The following is a 12872-nucleotide window of genomic DNA, read 5'->3' as shown; positions in this document are numbered from 1 at the left end:
TGTACTGACCTCGGCTTGTTGAAAGTCCAGCCTGCCCACCATCTGCTGTCACCGTCCCCTGAATGATCCCGCCTGGATTCTTCTCCACGGCACCTTTCCTATTCCCAATCAAGGAAAAGCTGATTTAACTCCCCAGTTCAGGGCTGAGTGTGGATAGGAACTAGGAACTATGTGAGGAAACCAGCAACCTTGCTCTGAACCCGGGGTAGAGTGTATGGGATAAAAATAGATATGCAGAAACCCAGCCTTGTAGCCTTCACCAGTGAGTTAAAAGCCGGGTATCCCATGACAAAATGAAAACAGTATAATTTAAAGGCTAACCTGTAAGACAGATGTTTTTTCCTTTTTTCCTTAACCAATTATTTCTTACAATCAGATGTAAAAGTCTCATCTTCGGGTAGAAGCCCCAGCACAAGGATGAAATTTGTTTGTAACACAGAGAAGGACCCTTCTTTGCCCCAGGTTCAGTGCTTTGTTCTATAAATATAGTCAAGAGAAAAAGATCCATCAACTTTTCTTTAAAATTCAGCCAGTGGCGGGCTTTTTCACAAAAGAGAACGTTCCTTTCGACTGCTCTCTTTACCCTTTTCCCATGGCTTTTGGTTTCGTTTATTGGCTTTATATACAGAGAAGGAAAAGACCCACAGCTGGAGGATGTTTTGGTGCAAGAAGCAGAGTAACAGAAGTACACACACAAACACACTCGTCATTATCGAATTACTACAGCTAAAAAATAGACCCACTGTTTGTTTTAAAAAAAAATAAAATAAAGTTACTGTGTGCAGGAGAGGTGGGCCAAAGAAGAATTCAAAGGGCAAGCCTCCATTTGACACCACCATCTCATACTGACACGCCTAGACAGAAAGCAGCAGATGGACTAGTCAGTACATTTTGCAATATGAATTCTTGACCAAGTTCAACACTGTGAAGAACAGAGTTTAAAGCAAAAATGCCATTCGAGATAGGCTTTTGCCTACTGATCCTCTGCTGACATTCTCACATTCTCTCGTCTACTATTTCTCTCCACAAATTTTTTTTTTTTTTTAATTCAATTTGTTGAAGACTCGGGACATAACTGTGTCTCACTGTAGTTCATGGTAGCCCTACTTTTGTAAAGCAAATACTTTCCTCTGCAGCCCCGGAACCCAACTCCAAATCCTCCCTTTACTCCGCCCTCAGCTCCCCCAACTCAGTTCTCAAGACGATGACTTGCACATTTTCTAGAGAGTATGATGAGAATGATGAGAAATTGTATTTCCTGAGCCACACTTGCATTTGGGCATGGCTTCTCCCTAGCAGACGTCTGCCTTGTCTTACTCTCCTCCAGACTCCAGGACCCTCCAGGCGTGGCACCCACTATCTGCATGCAAGAAGCCCAGAACACCTCCCAGGGGTGGGAGGCTTTGCTGACCCCGGTGTGGGTGTTTTCAACACTGGAGAATTCTCCAAAGTTAAGGTTTTGGGGTTAAAATGAAGTCTCTCTACTGTGAAGGATCCTGTGTATATTAAATCCTTCCAAAGGAGGTTACTTCAAGTGAAGGAAGCATGCATCCTACTACGTGACGTATTAGCATAATGACAATAGTTACCCCTCACTGAGGGTTTCCTATGTGCCAGCCACTTTACCTGGGCCACTTACACAGGTCTTCAATCCTCACAGTAACCCTTTGGAGTAGTTACTATTATGAATTGCATTGTATAGCTGAGCGAGTGCTCAATGTGGTTAAGCAACTTGCCGGCAGCGTGGCGGCTTGCCAATGGTCAGGCTAAAATTTGAACCTGGGCCCTCTGCTTCTGGGGCCCACACTCTAAACGGGTGTGAGAGACTGTCTCCCACTGGCTGCCTCAGTAAGAAACAACTGCACACACTAATCAAGCACAGCTTTTAAAGGTTAGGATTTAATACAGATAGAATTCCGGCAGCGCTCATAACAATATCACATACTCAAGATAAATTGCACATCTGGAATACCCAGCATGTATCACCACCATCCCCTGCCAAGACCTCAAGAAATAAAATAAGAAAAATCTCCTTCACTGACGCTCAGGACCTAACCCGCTGCCCAGTGAATTTTCCTTTCCAGTGCACCACGGTGGTCTCAGCACCACTGAGGGTTCTTTTCAATGGCTGTTATGCTTTCAAGAGTTCTTCTGAGGGGGCGAGGATGTGTGTTTATTCATCTTGTTTTCCCTTCAGCATCTGGACACTGCTTTACACACATTAAGTAGACAGTGAAGGGCTGCTGAATAAACACATAAACAAAGGAGAAATGTATGTGTGGCTTAAAGTGTTTCTCTAAAGGCTGTTCAAAGTAGGAAATATTAATATTAATGGTTCATATTACTGCTTTTCAACTACAATCTTCTGTGGAAATCACATATGTTCAAAGTTAAAAATGGTTGGAAGGAGGGGGTGCTACCATGAATTTTATGACTTTCAGTCTTTTACCTACGTGATCACAGCAGTCCACTTAACGATCTGTAATCAAGCCTAACATGAATGAAACGACAAACATTTAGAGATTATAAGACTTAGTAAAATACATAAAACTGTAAGCCTAATTACTAATATTTTACTTCAATTTTAGTAGGGTGGGCTTAAATATAGTTAAAATGACTAAACTCTCATTATTAACTATACAAATGTATATACATATTCAAATTTATAGTAATAATATATTGACTGTATATATACATATATGCGTCTACACACATACATTAAGCACTATATAGAGACAAGTGATGGACCATCTCCTGAAACACGGATGTAAGAGCTTGCAGGGTGGTTCCCAGTGGTGGTGAATTTTCTTTGCACCCTCCCTAAAGTGCTCAGCACACAGACCAACTCAGCCCAGACCCTTCCCAGAAGGCGCTATCCCACCGCCATCTGGATGGCTTGTACCAGCTCAGAATAGCTGATACTTTCCTATCATGATCTCTGATGTTTTCTAGAGCTTCGCTACTCAAAGTGACGCAAAATCCTTCTGACAACAGCATCCACGTTACCTGGGAGCTTACTGGGAAAGAAAACTCTCTGGTCCTACCCCAGACCTACTGAATCAGAAAATGCAGTTTTAAAAGAGCTCTCGAATTTCTGAATGCACCTTACATGTCAGAAGCAGAGCTCTAAACTTTGAAAGAATTCATTATAAGCCATTATCCTTATATTTTAGATCATATTTCTAGGCCCGGTGGCAAGATCCTGACTTCAGATGTTTGGGATCAACACTGTGATTAATTTCACTTCCAAAAGGTCCAGATGAATTCCGGAAAGGACAAAACAGAACAAAACAGAACAAAACACCACTTTGGAAGATGAGCTCAAGGTAATGAATGCTTGGTGGTTTTGCAGCAGCTATGCAAACGAGGCGATAACAGTCAGTCATGTCCTGCCTACAGAGAATTTTCTCTGGTTCTTTCCTCTACCGCCACTCTCTCTAAAATGAACTGTGCTGGCCTAATGTGGGCCCAGATACTAATGCTTTCCCTTAGCAAATGTACCCACAGCCACTCACTATCCCTGAGGTTGAAAGGGCCTCTTCTCACCCCACCCCTCGGCCCTGAAATTCAAGGACTAGGATGGAGAGCTTCAGCTGCCTGTCCAGCCATGACCTAAACGGCAAGGCGCACCGGTCATGTGAGCTAATGCTTTTAAATGATCATTATCGGGCACTGGTGGAAATTATTGACTCTGAGAACACTGACCACATTACTGGGAAATCACTTATGCAGCGTCAAAAGATTTTCAAAGATAGAAACTCTCGTTCATCCTGATTAACCCTTCGGCGCCCCACTGCCTTCCCTTCAGCCTTCACATCCAGATTCCACGTGCTGTACGAACTCATCCTTGAGTTATAATCTCTTTTCAAATAAATTATTTTTTTCTTCTGTGCAAAATTCATCTAAATGGGCCTTACTTTTCAATTAAGGTATTCTGACAGCTAGATAAGCCATGAAATGATGCAGTCAATTTTTCAATTGAGTTTTCAGTGTATGCTAAGAAAAAAGGAAATAATGGCATTGGGAGTGTAAGGTAGAGGAGGTAGAAGTGTGGGGAGTAGACAGAGTGCCAAACATTTACCCAGATCAAAAAGATTGAGGGCCACAGACATAAATCTTTCTGCCCAACTGAAAACCTGAGTATGAGAAACTCAGCTATGGTCACTTTGGTGGCTTCCGACCAGCATTAATCACCTCATTACATTTCTCTGTGTCACCATTCTTTCCCCATTAATGGCTCTCCAACCCTGTCAGTAGGCTTTCTGATGGTCTTCTTCTGAATTCAAGCACTTTTGTCAAAGAACTTTTTATTTCATAAAGCTTGATAATTTCTGATGCTTCTAGATAGTGCACAGTGGAATGCTAAGTACACCAAGATTTCAAATTTGCCCTTGGCATGTAGGACAGAAATAAATAATAGGATAGGGCTCTATTAATGTTGAGCTTCTGCATGTGAAAGTGATTAGTTATACAAGAGTTTCTGTGTGTGTGTGTGTGTGTGTGTGTGTGTGTGTGAATGGGGTGTCTCTACTCTCCAAAAATCATGGATGCACTGATATGTAAGAACCAAAGAGATGTTCTCATTCCCTTATCCCCATCACCACCCCTTTTCCAAGAGAAAACACTAAATGTTTGGCTTAAAATACGTGTTGCAGTTTTATTTCCTAAAATCATTCATGTCTGAATCATGATGTTTGAGGCCCCCAGTGCTACTTTAAATAGGAATGCTTGTGTTTGTACTAAATTTCTATTTCAGATCAAGCCTATAACAAAATTCAGTTGAGATGATTTTTTTGTTCGTTTTCATTTGGGGACTTACCGCTCTGCTCCCTTTGTGTTAAAACATATAAATTAGATTTTCGATATCTTTTTTGGCTAAAAACAAGTGCAGATAAATTTACATCCAGAATTATTTTCAGCTATTATTATTATCAGTAACAGCTATGTTACTGCCTCCTCAGAAAAACATACCGTATCTCAACAAGGCAAAACACAAATATAACCAGGCAAAACAATGAAGACTAAGCATTCTTCAACACTACTAATCGGGGGAAAATGTTCCTCATTAAAAAAATCTATACAATAAGACAGAAAACTGTTTCACTGAACTTATATTTAAAAGCCTAAATCAAATAGTTCACTGAACTGCTTTGAAATTCTCTTTTCCATTAGGTTAATGCATTTTTCCCTGCAGTGGACAAAACCAGGCTTAAATTGGGTGGAATCTTAAATGAACTCAAATTTGATACCTTGTTTTCTCCTTCACAGGAAGAAGGGGCTGGGAAATGAGTCCTCATTTGGCCTGGTGTCAATAGGGTAGAATATATTTCCTTTCCTTTGTTAACTATTAAGTAACCCACTACAGTCTGGGCATGAAGGCTGTTTACTCCTTTCTCCAGCAATTTTCAAAACATCTTGATGTACTACTTAACTCGACATACTCCCTAGTTTTAGCATGTGAGGCCAATATAGGGTATCTTTTATTTTATGTATGATACTTCAATTGGGCTGCAACGTTTTGCCTAAGAAAAATTTGGTGTTTCAGGAGGCAGTAAAATGATCCCTCCATAGGGTAAAAAGATTTATTGAAACTTTGCAAAATTCAATGTATTAAGAAAGGTGGCTTGGGTATGAGTATTTGCCCCAAAGGACCATAGGTATCTTGAAAAAGTGCATGGGGATAGACCATGAGGTTCATCTTGGGAAAATTCATGGGTGAAGAAGTAGGTACGGAGGTATGTTCTTAATGCATTGTCTCGGGGAAGGCTGGGATGCGTCTCATTCAGTTTGTTCCCTGTACTTTGTCCCCCATTTTGGCACATGGGCTCTTGGAAATGCTGGCACCTGGCCAAGAGGCTCACAAACCAGGTTCACGGAGTTCTGGGGTCAGCTCCATCAACTCCCTGCTGCAATGCACAGATCTGGGCTTCTCTCTCGTTACTATGATGGGAAATCCTGACCCTGGGAACTCAGACCACCACCAACTGCAGAAAATGCAATTCAATCCAACAAACATTTATCGAACACACACTCTGTGTGTAGGGCAGGAAATGAAAACAAGGCCCTTGTCTTCAAGAAGCCTGTTGTCTAACGGGGGCAGAAGACGGACTTACGCGTCACTAGCTGCAAACAGGCTCTAACAGGGAAAAACAAAGTGCGCTGAGAAGGAGCACTTTTGACGGAGGGATGAGAGGGGAAAGTTTCCTGAAGGAGGTCAAGCCTTGAAAACTGCATCAGCCTGCAACAGGTAGGAGCAGGTGGTAAAAGAGGGGGAGACATTCCAGGCTGAGGCAGCGAAGAAAAAGAGGTGGTGGCGATGTGAGGGCAGGAGTGCAGGATTTAGGGGAAGAGTGTTTCTGCTCGGCGTTGCAGATAGGTCTTGGTTAGGCCTTAAGGGCCATGCAGAGGGGTGTGGAGTTTGGTCTACGGAAATGCGGAAGCATCGCAGATTGAGACCTTGCTTCCTCAAGACCAGGTATGTGTCTGAAGAAGAGTCTCTTTAGGCTCCCAAGGGAGAAAAGAGATGAGAGTCATTCATGTATCATTTTACTTTTTTTCTTTCAAGTCTCCATTTCCACAGTTGGCAGAGAATGTGAGGGTGTGATCTGTATCTGAGGTGGTCGTAAGGGAATGTGAGCGACGGAAAGAAAGAGATGAAAGCATGTCATTGTTTTTATATACACACCAGTCCCCCCCAAAAAAAAAAGAAAAAAAAAAAAAAAAAAAACAACCGCTGGGAAAGAGGAGAAAATATTTGGGAACTTTTAAGCAAAATGGACCCTCTGACCTAAACTTGTGCTTTCAAGTTAACAGTATCTCAAAGCTTTCCATCAGAGGCTGTTTAGAAGAATTTGGCCCCTTGAAGGCTGCCAGGTCTGAAGCTGTGGGCAAGCTTCTTTCCTGAAGAGGCTGGCTTCCTCCCAAGACTGGAAAATGGCGGTCGATAGCTCTATCTTTTAACAGGGCTACAAATAAAAATGACAGCACATGCCTCAGTAACCTCTTCCCTAATGTAAATCCTGGGAGGGAGTAAAGTACACAGAGAAGATGACAACGTGAGAACCTTTAAAAACACACAAAATTCGTCCTGAGGATGTCTCTTGGATCATCCCTCCTTGGATTAAATTGTTCAAAGCACAGTGCATGCAAACATCTCCAACAGAGGTTTTCAGGCTCTTGGTAGCGGTGAAACTCTTTTTTCAAAACAGTCATCCATTTGGGAAAGCAGTATACAAGAATCAATTATAGTTCCCTATATTAGCAACAGATAATTGGGACATGAAATGGTACATGGCTTTCCTGGGCTGCCTCACCATTCTCACTGGTAACAGCCTTGTTTATGCAGAAAGGTAACCTTGGGCAGGGGATCTGCCAATTTTCAACACAGGATGTTAACTAGGAAAAAACCCATTTCACAGGTGAGAAAAGTAACAAAGAAATAAAGGGATAATCTGACCCACAGACAATGAAACTGGTGCAGGTTAATGGTGGGGGTGGGGGGACAGAGTACAACTGAAAATCACCCCATTGGCTATCAAAACATAAGAAACCATGATGCTATAGTATGTTTACGACGCCTTTTTTTTAAGTCAATTTTATATACAGTAGGCACAGCCATCTATATTACTTGAGGGATTGTTCTAAGCACAAAGCACTGGGAAAGCAGTTGGATACAAATGTGAAAGTCCCCGCCCTCATGTTGTTTACATGGACTGAAGGAGACAGAAAACAGACAAATAAGTAAAATATGTACTCTGATGGATGGTAATGAATGCCAAGTATAAAAATAAAAGAGAAGTGTAACAAATACTGGAGTAGAACTGGGGAGTTGGAAGTTGTCATAGTAAGTCCGGAGAAGGCCTCCCCAAGAAAGTGACATTTGAGCAAAGACCCAAAGAAACTGACAGGAAGCCATGGGGTTACTGACAGAAAAGACACAGGATGCCAAAGTGAATTTGAATTTCAGATAAACGGTGAATAATTTTTTAGTATAAGCATGTCGCAGACACTGTAGATTATTTGCTAAATCTGGCAACCCTGTGCAGGGGAAGCACATGCCACATAGAAGGGACAGGATGGCAAAGGCAGAGCCAGGCCAGGTGGTGGGAGGGGAGTGACGGGAAAGGGGATTGTGGGAGAGGACTCCAAGAGGAAACAGGGGTCCACTTTTATTCTGAGGAGAATTTTGAGATGGGTGACAAGCTCTGACTTGGGTTTTAAAAGATCATCTAAAGGCAGGAGCAGCAAGACCAGTTAGGAGGCCATTATTGCTGTAATGACGATGATAACAATGATAAGAACCGTAATGATAATATACATCTAGACATACGCACCACAATGAGCATGTAATTTGGGGGGAAATGGCCCCTGAAGCCCCATTCCTGGACTCTCCATTAAGACACGTTGGTATACATTTATGGGAGGAATCAGTCCTAGAAATACATTCTATCTACTCATTAAAAATGCTAACCTAGGGAAGTTGCCTTAACCCACTACATTATCATTCTTAACAATAAATAAATAAATATGCTCTCATCCAAAAAAGGGAAAGTTTATGGAAAACATCAAACTGTTGATAACACCAGTGACTATGATACCATCAAGCCAAACCACCATTTCTGAATCCAGTCTCTGGTGCCAGCTGGGCTCTAAAACGAAGGTTTCTTAGTTGGATTGAGACTTGGCTTCAAGGTTAATGTTTCTGCTTTTTGCTGAGTTATGTATAAAGGAAGAGCTTTTCAAAGACTATACAGAGGAAGGTAGTTCTACTACAAAGCCCCACGGAGATGCAGAAGCTATGGACTATTATCTGCCTAATACACTTTTTATTGTGGAAATAAGCCATAAATACTTTTAAACTATTAAACACACAATGACAGTGTTACATGTTGTAGTTCATATAAAATCAATTTGTCTTCCATTGGAAAAAGCAATAGGCTAACAAAAATCCCTCCTCTCAAGATGAAATTGCTGATATTTGACCAATTTTTGACCTATACAAACAGTGATTTCATGTTCAAGCTAATGAAAAGACATAGGGAATAATCTTATAGTACCTTGCCTTTCAAAAATTAAAGTACCTAGTTTCTCTGAAGAGAGAAAAGAAAAATTAATTTAATTATTATAGTCATTTAATGATCTGGAGCCACACCAGAAGTAGGTTAGGCTCTCCGTAGATATTTGACATTCTCCACTTCCAAGTTCTGTACTACATGTTAAGTGAGGTTTTAGTTGTTTCCTCGGCATCTTGTCCCCTTTCTCTAGGGAAGAATTTCTGTGAAGCACAAATTTCAATATTTAGGATCTATGGACCTAAACGTACTATAAAATGAAATATTATAAAACAAGCCTACAATTACAAAATTCCAATGATTAAGCAGAGAAAAGGGTGTATAAATATATTATATAGGCACACTACATTTAGCTGAGAAACCATTGCCTTTAAGTCTTCTGAAATGTACTATTCTGCCTGCATACACTTACCAGGGTGAAACCTGACCTTATGAGAAACACCTGCTGGTCTCGGGTAACCTACCTCACACAAGGAAGAGGCATTGTTAAGTTAGAGAATTGGTCTCTCAGAGCTTCTAAACTCGGTCAGTTGAGTAACACCCCAATATTAACTACCCAGGACTTGGACTAGCCATGCCTGCTGCTGCAGAGAGCGATTTCTCAGAGAACATTCTCACTGTTTACAATAAGGATATTTTCAATGCTGCCTCAACAGTGACAGCTGAAGTCGCAGGAAGGAGTTATTAACATTCTAGAACCGGTCTTTTGAAATCGCCTAAGTGTTTAATTCAAAACTCCAGATAGCAAATTAGCATATAGATGAATATGTATTGTTAAAAATTTTCTATTTGAAGTTTTTTTGATGCATGTTGGTATCTTAATTCTTATTTACTAACCATTTAAAACAATATACTAGTAAAAATAACTTTGGAAAGATATACAAGTGCAACTTTAAATGTCAAGTGAATGCTGGCTGATTTTTGAAAAATTCTAAGATCATCAATTACTTCACATTTACATAATTTCCTTAAAGACAAGCCTAAAAACTGGCTGTGAAGCAACTCACATCCCCTGGGATAAGCACGTATCATACTCGTCAATGCTATCTATGTGAAATTTCCACCAGATTTCCCTCCTCTGAAGCCCCTTAAATTCAATTACAGTTCTAAACAGATATACGGAATATGCAAAGCACAGATCACCTCAGTGGATTTCACATATGCTTTAAAGGCCAAGGAAGCAGTGTTTTCTGCCCCATTAGTCCCCAGAAAACCTAATTACAATTCAGATACTGTATGCAATGAAGGCCAGGAGTGGAGGATGGCAAAATCCCTTGAAAATCCGGAAAGAAGCAACCTGCTGCTTTGGAAGAGGAAGGCCTCCTCTCCCAAAGGATGCCGGCCTCACAATCAGCCTTTAAATCTTACCTGATACGAACAGTTCTCCTGATGTACCATCTCAGTGCATCCTAGGGCGCAGACCCCAAAGCAGGACTGCTCAGCACGGCTGCGGAGGGAAGGCGCGGAGCATCCACTGGCGGAGAGAACGCCCTGGGAAGGCAGGGGCTCCCCGCAGATTAAAATGGATGCTGTTTCGCTGATCAACCTGCGCAGTGGCACTGCTTGTGCCGGGAAGCGCGCCGCGAGCTGCTCTCCTCGGAAACCAGCAGTGAGGCTAACAAACATGGAGCTAGGACCGGGCTGGGGGAGGGGGCGCGCTCATCACTGGCACAATCAGCCAATTATATTATAAGCACAAAGGAAAGGATCAGTCTGGGGCTGGTGTGACCTTCTGGTGCTTTATGAAGGCAGTTAACTGATGTGGAAACATTCTCGTCCTCATCAACGGGAAAAAGGCCAGCGAGGCAGAGGGAGAGAGACAGGCACAAATCAATGTTGCAGTCGAACATTTCTAACCTCCGGCATCACCCTTCCCGCCCCTAGATGCTGCTTGGATGCTGCTTCTAGAAAGAGGCCTTAAGGATCAGTTTAGAACTTTTTAACATGCGAAAGGGAGAACGACCCATTCAGAATATTGACACTGAAAGGATGTTTTCTGTGCTGAGTTTTTGAAGTGTTTGCCAACTTTATAACTAAAAAGAGGGTCTTCGTTCTTTAAAAAAAATATTATTTTATAATACTTTTGATTCCCCGCTGATTTTTGGCTTTAATCTGATTTTTTTAGGTCAAACAGAATTAAGGTGAAATAATTATTCCTATCATTTTTTTTTTAGGGAGAGAGTTCATGAAAGTCAGTATAAATCATTCATTTCATGGAAATGAAACTAAATAAAAAAAACCTGCAAGTTTTTTTGAAAGTAAGGCTGTGTGTGTGTGTGTGTGTGTGTGTGTGTGTGTGTATCTATGTATCTATATACCGATGCTATGACTTGAATATATAGACACCCCCAATACAGCTCATATGATCCTAGAAACCAACCCCTGTACTTATGAGTAATAGAAAGAATTCTGGACTTGCAGCTTTGATTGCAGCTAATCAAAGGAAATACAAGTTGGACCATATGCATTTTGGGGAAGAAAAGCCAATTTCTGAAATATCTCCGAGCTTTTCTAGTATTATAGGATATATAAAAAAGAAACAACTAGGCTTGTAAATTTTTAAAGTGAATTTAATGCCAGAAAATTAAGAAAACAAACAATAAAATAAAATTTCCTTATCTATATCCTTCAATTGCTATAGGTAATTTGTTTTGTTGTTTCTTAAATGGCTCTGAATACATAATGGTCGTCAATAAAAACATGACTGAATTTAAACCAGCAATTAAAAGAAATTCAATAGGGATATTATTTTTAAGCTATCGTAATATAGCTAGCTATCTTCTCAAAAACCCTTATTGATAACCACACAACATTCATTATACTACTGATAGAGAAAAAGTACTTTTTGCCTGAGGAATGATATCAAAACGTTTGACAAGTTTCCATATGAAACTCGATCTTAAGGAATGGTGCGAGTTTGTGTTAAGAATATTTTATTTGGTGATATATTTTTAATGTTATAATAACGTCTCTGTTGCTTGGGAAGAGAAAAACCTATTTTTATCAGTATTCTTAATTTTTCCTATTTGAGATTCAAACAGGAGGACAGCTTGCCAGCTCAGTTCCAGTCCACGAACCCACTCACATGTGTGGCTTCAGCCTTCCCAGTTAGGGGAAGGAAAAGGGGCAGGGAAGGCCCCACTGAGGATCTCACAGGCTCGCATTTCAGCACCAAGTTCAAGGGGTGCAAATGAAAAGTATTCTGGAGATGCACCCTGCAGCTCACAGCCCTGGTCCCTGGAATACAGGAGAGCAATAGGCCACATAACCTGTGCAGGACTTTGGAGGCCTGCTCATTGGGAGGTAGCCCCATGAAAGCTTGATGAATGAAGCAGAAGCCTGAACTAGATCATGAGTTTCTTAAATACAGGATGAAGAAAAGAGGAGAGAAACTTCAGAGAGAGAAAACAATATGCAGCATATCCCCAACCCAAACTCTACCCTTTCCTACTGAGTAATCCACACAGCGCAGAGAGAGACAGACGTCTGTGTGGAGGGCCTTGTTACACAACCACCTAGATGAAGGTTCTGGAATCCTAAGTATGTGCAAGGAAACACAGCCCAAAGTAAAAGTTCCTTTTGCAAGGTAGCAAATAAAATGAAATGGAAATCTTATGCCAAATGTAAAAGGCATAATCCCAACTTTCCAAGACAGAACAGCTTTAACTTCAAAGGCTGTTAAAGCTTTACTCAAATTACTACTTTGACAATCTATGACCTTAAGACTCAAGAACATGCTTTCAAAAGCTGTACAAAGCCCAAAAAGCCACTTCCTGGACTGTGTTCTCATCTGAAAACCGA

The 12872-nt window shown here is 41.0% G+C and overlaps 1 protein-coding gene across 9 annotated transcripts in view; it reads right to left on the bottom strand.

The window, feature by feature from the left end:
• SCHIP1 (schwannomin interacting protein 1) overlaps positions 1 to 12872 on the bottom strand; it is a 670730-nt gene that overhangs the window by 42131 nt on the left and 615727 nt on the right. The window contains exon 1 of one of the 9 annotated variants that reach the window (XM_019731983.3): positions 10440 to 10743. The exons of 7 other annotated variants lie outside the window; for them this stretch is intronic. In XM_019731983.3, coding sequence (XP_019587542.2) covers positions 10440 to 10697 — 258 coding nt within the window. In that variant the 5' untranslated portion in view covers positions 10698 to 10743. Of the gene's footprint in view, positions 1 to 9; positions 58 to 10439; positions 10744 to 12872 lie in introns of those variants that run through there. One more of the 9 variants, XM_088794428.1, reaches the window with a different exon arrangement.

Source organism: Rhinolophus sinicus, chromosome 17, assembly GCF_057876585.1.
Source record: "Rhinolophus sinicus isolate RSI-liver-muscle chromosome 17, RSI-T2T, whole genome shotgun sequence".
In the NCBI taxonomy this organism is placed as follows: domain Eukaryota; kingdom Metazoa; phylum Chordata; class Mammalia; order Chiroptera; family Rhinolophidae; genus Rhinolophus; species Rhinolophus sinicus.
The sequence above is the reverse complement of the archived record's forward strand: the minus strand, read 5'-3'. Positions and strand labels throughout refer to the sequence as shown.